The sequence below is a fragment of the Poeciliopsis prolifica genome, unplaced genomic scaffold (assembly GCF_027474105.1).
Source record: "Poeciliopsis prolifica strain line A6 unplaced genomic scaffold, Auburn_PproV2 SCAFFOLD046, whole genome shotgun sequence".
NCBI lineage: Eukaryota > Metazoa > Chordata > Actinopteri > Cyprinodontiformes > Poeciliidae > Poeciliopsis > Poeciliopsis prolifica.
Genome location: NW_026562421.1, coordinates 1,272,444 through 1,280,465, shown reverse-complemented (window position 1 = coordinate 1,280,465; position 8,022 = coordinate 1,272,444). Strand labels below are relative to the sequence as shown.

Below are 8,022 nucleotides of genomic sequence, written 5' to 3'. Positions count from 1 at the left end.
TCTGAGTCGCTCCTTTGCTCTGAGCCTGCAGGAGGGCTCACTGTGGCGTTTTATCATCTCCCTTTCTCCCTCCCACCCCCTTGCCCAAGTCTCCCTTGCTCTCTCTCTTTTGCTTTGCCTCTCTGTTGGCAACCATACAAGCTCATTCTGCTCTGTTTTATCTCATAGATGTAATGGTCGAGTTGAGAAGGCTCTTTGGCAGGCAATAAAGTTATGTGTGTTGCTTGTATGAATTATTGTATCCGTCATTTTGGCTCAGTATTAGCTTACTCTTTCAAACTCTTGTGTTTAGATCTGGGATGGAAATAGAAACAAACTTAAACTTTTAAGTGACCACAAGTTCAGAAAAACTTCCAAAGAGATCCATATGGGAGCATATTCCATCCTGAGCCCTTATTTATTTTTAACCCCTAATGATGCTCATTGACTTTTCTCTAGAAAACACACACAGTTTATACATTTCCCTGAATTTAATTCTAATCTTAAGAAATTCAGTGTGTTTTTCCAGATACAACAATTTTTCATTATGTTTCTGGAATAATTTGTGTATTGGTTTTCACTTTCTAACTTGTAATTTCAGACAGCTTGGTCTGTTTGCTCCTTTAAATTAGAAAATACTGACATCTAGAGGAAGCCAATGGAAGTACAGTCCGGCCACACTGCGTCATCTCTTCCTGTATTCGCTGGCACAGCTGGGAAAACGTAGTAGGAAGCTGTACGAGGTACAATTTCAAGTTTCATCAATGCAACAGAAAACAGGAAGTCGTTTTACATGATAAAACAAGAGTACCAAAAAAATGCAGGCTTTCACTTCTTTTACTGAAAAACAGAACATGAATTGGACAGAGAAAGAAAATGTAGATTTCAAATATGTTTAAATTTGATACTAATTTTCATTCATTTTATGATTCATTTAGAAAAGACATGGGTATTATTTTTATTTTAAAAAAATTGAAATAGGGTTGGATACGTTATGACAATATTTTATTGAACTATTTTTGATAAAAATAATGAAAAACATCAGTTGCACCAGTCACATAAATAAGTGTGCATTCACCAAACTGCACAAACTAACTGCATTTAACCATATTTTTGAATTTATTAATATTTATTGATGTTTTCATGTAACAAACATTGAAGAAAATAGAATAACTCCAACAATGCTGCCAGATTGTTTTGTCTTTTTTAAAGCCTCAATCATTTGAATTTGTGGTGAGAGAATGACAAATTCAAATTTCATATCATAACTTGAGGCCAGACGACAGTTGTCTGAGATCTTTGCCTGTAAACAATCATTTGAGCTAAAACTATCAACAAATTCTTACGTAAAGGATGTCTCGCAATCTTTTTTCATTAGCACATAGTTAGTTTTCATCATATTAACATTTATACGACCATTTACAAATTTTTGAACTCAAACTCACCATTATTTTGTTTTGAAAGGCTGTTCCGGAAGTGATAGCTCTGAATACAAGTGGCTACATAATTCATTAGAACTGTGTTAGCGGCTAACCAGCTCAACTGAGCCACCTGGGAAATTATCGGGAAATCGACACCATTTTTCACCCTTCTTCGTGTGTTTTTTTATGTTGACGTGGACTGAACTACACTACACTTTTTGGAGAGTTTGTGTCGGAGGATCACCTAACTCCGGGATCGCAAAGTGACATCTTGACTGACTTACCGCAGGTCAGTGGAACTATCAAACATCAACGCTAGCTAGCTGCTGTTGTGTTTCCAGTGTTCCGTAGAGTCGTTGAAAGTCACTTTTACTATCATTGCAAATGGTATTTTAGGATATTTGAGACTATTTTCTGACAGAGAAGGTGCTAATGTAGTAGCTAATGACCACGGTTGTACTTCACTTACGGTGAAAGTAATTCGAACTCCGTGCTACAAAAATTGTTTTGCTTTTTGTGGTCGTTTATTACTGCAGTGCTGTCTAAACAGTAAGAGGACCAGTTTAAGTTTTGACCTTGTGAATTGGGCTGAAAACCCGTCACATCTCGAATGTTCAAAATCAACGATTGATTGTAAATTATATCACAAACAAGACATTGAAGGCGTCTTTACTTAGTTTAAACCTGTACGGTCGGAGTGTTTAGGTTTTTAAAATTTATTTTTCACGGCTGTTGTTTCTTTTTTGTTTGTTTTTTAAGCTTTTTTCTGTCACACAAAGACAGCCTGAATAAGGGTCCACAAGTGGGATTTTCCAGTGGGCGTTTGGAGGTACAGGAAACTCCGAACAGACGTGAATGCGGCATTGAAGTTGAGGCAACAGTTTGATCAATGATGAATGTACTATCGACAAAAACTGAAATTATACAATTAACTATTTTATGAAAAGGTGAACACTAACTGTGTAAATCACCATTAGAATAGTAATAATAATAATATATATCTGTCATGAACAACATAAATGACTAAAAGATTTAAGGAAACAAAAAACAAAAAGAAAACTTAAAACATTTGTTTTGCACCTATAGCTTTTTGAATGTATAAAAGCACTTTTCAGTTTTACAGCCGTAGATTTTGAATTGAATTAGATATGATTTTTTTCCAGCTTTCTGAAGGAAAATAATAATAAAAAAACTAAAAACTGTGGAGAAATTGAATTCATACAATTGCAATGTCTATCTGCAACTAGACAAAGATATTTTAGAAATAATAATCTGTCCTGCCCCTATTCCTGAGCTCTTGTATATTGTCAGTGCCTGTGAGAATTAATTGATTTAGCTGTTTAATGATTACATTTTGGAAAAATTGGTGTCCGCAGTTAAGAATGATGTCAGCTATACGGCAACTAAGAGCCCTTTTTTTGCTTGCCTTAATCATAGAGGTCAAGGATGATCTGTTGACTTTTTTGGATTAATAATTGGATAGCAATTATTAATTATTGTTAGAAGTTTTTTTGTTGTTGTTTTGTTTTCTTTTACAGCATTTGAATCTTTATATTTATGTCCAGTTTTGGCCTAACTGCTGCTCTGCAAATACCCCTTTTTGAGTCTTTTTGAGTCTGTAAGCTCCAATTTACAATTATTCAGTTACTAAATTAGTTGACAGTTATTTCGGTAATTGATTAATCACAATTATTCCGTTTGACCCATAGTTTCTTTAAATTTCTGAGGCATCTCTAGAGATGATTCAATTTATTTTTCTAAAAACTGTATATATTTTTTGTTTGATTTCTCAAAGCTGATCTGGTTAAGCTTTTGCTTTCATGTTTTTGCAGAAGTGATCATGACTGTTTGCCGAGATCTGTGGTCCAGGAACCTCCTGGCTCTCTCGCTGCTCCTCTACTTCCTGCTGACTTTAGATGTTCACGCGCGTCCGGCCAACATGTCATCCTCCAAGGATAAGTCTCCAGCCACAAAGGATGAGAACGAGATCCTTCCACCTGACCACCTGAATGGGTTAAAGATGGAAATGGATGGCCACCTCAACAAGGACTTCCACCAGGAAGTGTTCCTGGGGAAGGAGATGGATGACTTTGAAGAGGATTCAGAGCCACGGCGGAACAGGAAGAAGCTCATTGAGATTTTTACCAAGTAAGAAATGTATTTTTGGCATTCTCTAGACAGCTTGGAGTCTCTGCATTTCTGAGCTCGGCGTGATGAGATCAGTTTGCTTTTAACACTGAAGGTCAGGGCTAAAATTACTAAATATTTCAACATTGAAACAAAAGAGAATCCTTTACCGTCCCTCATAGGGGGAATCAGCAATGGAAGCTGAAAGATAACTGATGAGATAAAAACAGCAGAAAGGTCAGTTATGCAACATAAAAACCAGCTACAAAATGCTGCAAGGAATCTAGTTCTGGGTGTGTTGCAATATTTGAATTCTGCAGAAATACAGTGGTTTTGTAAATGCAGAGTCACAGTTCTGCTCGCTTCAGGCTTCTTTTATGTTGCACAGAACATGATGGTGGAGAAAAGTTTAAAGGACAAGCTCAGTAACCACACATGTACATCTGCATTCCAGATAAACCTGCTGTGTTGGTTCACCTTTAATTGATATGGCAACTTAGAATCAAAAAAGTATTTTTAACTTTTTCTTAAATTCAGCTGAAGTCATTCTACCAAAGATAGAAAACAAATACAAATTTTTGAAGCGTGATGACATCTGGAACCTAAATGGTTCCATGGATTTCTAACAGACGACGCCATTAAATGAGATTTGTGCATTTTAGCTGAAGAAAGAATTGTTTTATTGGAGTGCAACAACGACCTGCAGAGCAAACAAACAAAGAGTAATGTTTCACTTCTGGTAACTACTTGCGTTTCGGACCTCTACAGTGTGAGGTGTGTCTTGTTTTCTTAGTGTGTGTTACACCTCTGCAAAACTGACAGTTATGACAGTTAAGTGATGAAATCTTGAACCAAAGAAACTTTATTTTTGTATTCTCAAAAAAAAAAAAACTAAAAGTAGCTCCAACTGGCCTCTTTTAAGGACAGTTATTTGAATTTTGAATTATAATAATCTGAATTTAACTATTCCTAGGGATTTTGATGATGGCATTTGACAAAATGTGATGTTTGTTGTGTGTCTCATAATTGCTTGTAAGGTTTTTATCATGTAAAGCACTTGAACTGCCTTGTTGAAACGTGCTGAACAAATAAACTTGGCAAATTTTTCTTAGAATTTTACCTTTGTAAGGTAAAATTTATTCACAAAGCATCTTAGGCTTTAAGAGAATCCTAATATGACAAAGTGTTTTAGTGAATTCAAGAGTGTTTTGTAGAGGGATGACAGTGGAACGACCAACAGAAAGAAGAGACGTAAAATAGATAGGTACTGCTCCTCCAGCTTGCTTGGTTCTCATGTCCTAATTTTTATGTTGGCCATTTCGACAGAATAAACAGGTTTATACAAGCAGGCAAACACAGTTAATTGCTGACAGTGGAGTGTCCACATTAACGTCAAATATATTAAGTAGTAAAATGACCAGCATGGCAAGAAACGGCGCCAAATTGCAGTAATGACGGTGATGTAAAAGGTGCAATCAAGCGAGGGTGGCAGCTAATTTGATTTTATTCTGATGATTAAAGTAGACCAACCCTGCAAAGTTTTATTCATCTGACTATGGCGGGATAGTAAATCAATAACAATATATATTGATATAAACATATGATGATGTCAATAGAATATTCACTGAACTCTGATCTATTTTTGTTTTATAAGCTTGAGAAAAAGTTCAGACTTCAGATTTTTATTTTTTTTTTGTGTGTGAATTCTCTCGTTCCAGAGTCGACGTCAACAAGGATCGGAGTGTGAGTGCCAAGGAGATGCAGCACTGGATCGTGGAGAAGACGAAGGAGCACTTCAAGGAGGCCATGGAGGAGAACAAGAACAGTTTCCGGGCCGTTGATCCAGATGGGGACGGTGAGGTCTCAGATTGAGAAATATTTAAAATGTGTTCAGGAGCTAAATAGGTGTTTGTTTTTGCTATTTTTAGGTTACGTAACATGGAATGAGTACAAAGTCAAGTTTCTTGCCAGCAAAGGTTTTAATGAAACAGAGGTTACTGATAAAATAAAGAAGAAGGAAGAGCTGAAACTGGACGAAGAAAGTAAGTAGGTTTAATGCTTTGGTGTTAAATGACGAAAGGCTTTAAATCTTTGTTGTAAACTGTTTTTCTTGTTTTTATCCCTGCAGCTCAGGAGGTGTTGGAGAGCCTAAAGGACCGCTGGTTTCAAGCCGATAATCCTCCTGCTGACCAGCGGCTGGATGAAGAAGAGTTTCTCTCCTTCCTCCACCCTGAGCACAGCAAAGGCATGCTCAGATACATGGTGAAGGAAATAGTGCGAGACTTGGGTATGTTAACATTTTCTAAATCTTTGTTACATAAACCTGTAAGTCATTATTGGAGCTAACACTGACGGGGAAATTAAATGTAAAAGGCTGTTTTGTTTTGGTATCAAGGAACCAGACTTGCTGCAATCTTTAAAAATGCTTATTTTTAATGTTCTTAGATGTTTTATCTTTTTTACTTTGGGGGCTGATTGGCTTTGGTGCTGCAATTAAACCTCTACCACTAGTAAAGGATTGACTGGTTCAGTTTCTATAAATAAATCAAGTTAAAATATTACATGTTGAAATGCTCTCTGGTTTTAGTAAGTACTGTATAACAAAGGGATCAGTATCGGCTGATACTAAGCCTAGATATTGGTATCAGAAGTGAACAAAGTGAATCAGCGAATCCCTGATTTAAAGCTATGTCGAGTGTAATTTAAAGGTGTCCTGTATTTCTCCTGCAGATCAGGACAGAGACTGGAAGTTGACCCTGTCGGAGTTCATTTCTTTACCTGTTGGCACTGTGGAGAACCAGCAGGGGCAGGATATCGATGACGATTGGGTCAAAGAGAGAAAGAAGGAGTTTGAGGAAGTCATTGACTCGGACCGCGATGGCATCGTAACCATGAATGAGCTGGAGGTGAGTCACAGAAGGCAAATAAAAATGCTTTCATCTGCAGTAATTCACACTAATGCTTTAACATTATCTTTCACTGATTACTATGTTGCTATAGCACTTTAGTATTGGTGCAATTAATGTTTATTACTAATGTTTCAGGGTTAACATAACTATAATTTTAGGTCATGGTGGCCACCACCACTGTTTTCAAAATTCCTTCTCTATAATTTTGCTCTAATAGCTCGAAATTTAAAAATGATGTTCTAAATATTCCCGCCTCTGTTTCCCAGGAGTACATGGACCCGATGAACGAGCACAACGCTCTGAACGAGGCCAAGCAGATGATTGCTGTTGCAGACGAGAACCAGAACCACCGCTTGGAGCTGGAAGAAATCCTGCGGTACAGCGAATACTTCACCGGCAGCAAGCTCATGGATTACGCCAAAAACGTGCACGAGGAATTTTGAGCACAAAGCTTGCAAACGTGTTCCCACCTCTACACACACACACACACACACACACACACACACACACACACACACACACACACACACACACACACACACACACACACACACACACACACACACCTCCTAAATCTGATTCAGGGACAAGTCTGGATCTTTAGTTTGTTTAATCCCATCACTGGCTTTTTTTTCCCCCAAACATTGAAAGTTAACATGAAGTACTTTCTGTGCAACATCAGATGGTAATTTGGGGATTTTGTCTTCTCCGAATAAATTTCTTAAATTGTGAATTGTGTGTATATGATGAATTTTAGCCCTAATGGTACTGTTTGTGTTGGCTGGTGCAGTCATTTCGCCAGCATGTCTGTATACAGTGTAAATATTGACATTTGTTGCATAGCCATATGTGTGTTGGAGAGAGCAGAGCTACTTGGATGTAATATAGACAGTTAGTCTCATCAATAAGTCATTGCTTTGAGTATTTTTCTAAAATTGATTTCTGATGCTTTTTTGTAAGTGTCACAGTAGGAATGATTGGATTGATTAAAAACCTGTTAATGTTTCTAAAAGCTGCATCAGTAAATTTATATATGTTTATGCAAATAGATATATATATCACACAGATCTTTATTCAAACTAGCAAATTACAAAAACAGTTAATAAATTAATATATTATCAGTGGTTGTTACTTTGATGAACAGAAAAATAAATTGCATCTGAATGCAGTATGTCTACTTTCTTTTATAATGGAAAAGACATGGGGATGCTGTTTTCTAAAAGCAGCTTAACTTCTTTATACTTTTATTCATGTGGATGAAGATGGATTTTATTTATTGACCTGTTTAATTTTGAATGTTTTAATGCCTTGCACTTATTTACTTTGGGTGTCCTTGTGTTGGTTCCTCATAATTATTCAGGTTTCTGTGAAATTGTCTGGGTATTTTTTTATTATTATTATTTTTAAATGCATGAATACAAGAAAAATGAACGTTCACATGGAGCATTTGGGATCCTGCTGCTGGTTGTGCTGTCCTTGATTCGATTGTAAAATAAGATTTATAATAACAGAATGTTTCGCCTTTTTAAAATGTACAACAAATAAACATTTATCAACTAAAAATTGCAACTGAATATTTTTAATGG

General features: G+C 36.4%; 1 protein-coding gene across 2 annotated transcripts; it reads left to right on the top strand.

Annotated features, from left to right (window-relative positions):
• The first annotated feature begins 1,302 nt into the window (after positions 1 to 1,302).
• sdf4 (stromal cell derived factor 4) lies at positions 1,303 to 8,005 on the top strand. Of its 2 annotated transcripts, XM_055056906.1 has the most exons (8): positions 1,303 to 1,689; positions 3,233 to 3,548; positions 5,246 to 5,382; positions 5,456 to 5,569; positions 5,656 to 5,814; positions 6,258 to 6,433; positions 6,703 to 6,908; positions 6,963 to 8,005. In XM_055056906.1, exons 2-7 carry the CDS (start codon positions 3,241 to 3,243, stop codon positions 6,877 to 6,879), a joined length of 1,071 nt encoding a protein of 356 aa, XP_054912881.1. In that variant the 5' UTR covers positions 1,303 to 1,689; positions 3,233 to 3,240; the 3' UTR covers positions 6,880 to 6,908; positions 6,963 to 8,005. The 2 variants fall into 2 exon arrangements, with proteins under 2 accessions (XP_054912881.1, XP_054912880.1); XM_055056905.1 differs by having other exon boundaries at positions 1,304 to 1,689; positions 6,703 to 8,005.
• The last annotated feature ends 17 nt before the right edge of the window (positions 8,006 to 8,022 follow it).

Bases quoted from the DNA above. Each gene is read 5' to 3' on its own strand.
- sdf4 (XM_055056906.1), top strand. From the start codon at position 3,241: ATGACTGTTTGCCGAGATCTGTGGTCCAGGAACCTCCTGGCTCTCTCG. The intron at 5,383-5,455 runs GTGAGGTCTCAG...TGCTATTTTTAG, and splicing joins CGTTGATCCAGATGGGGACG to GTTACGTAACATGGAATGAG. The intron at 5,570-5,655 runs GTAAGTAGGTTT...TTATCCCTGCAG, and splicing joins GCTGAAACTGGACGAAGAAA to CTCAGGAGGTGTTGGAGAGC.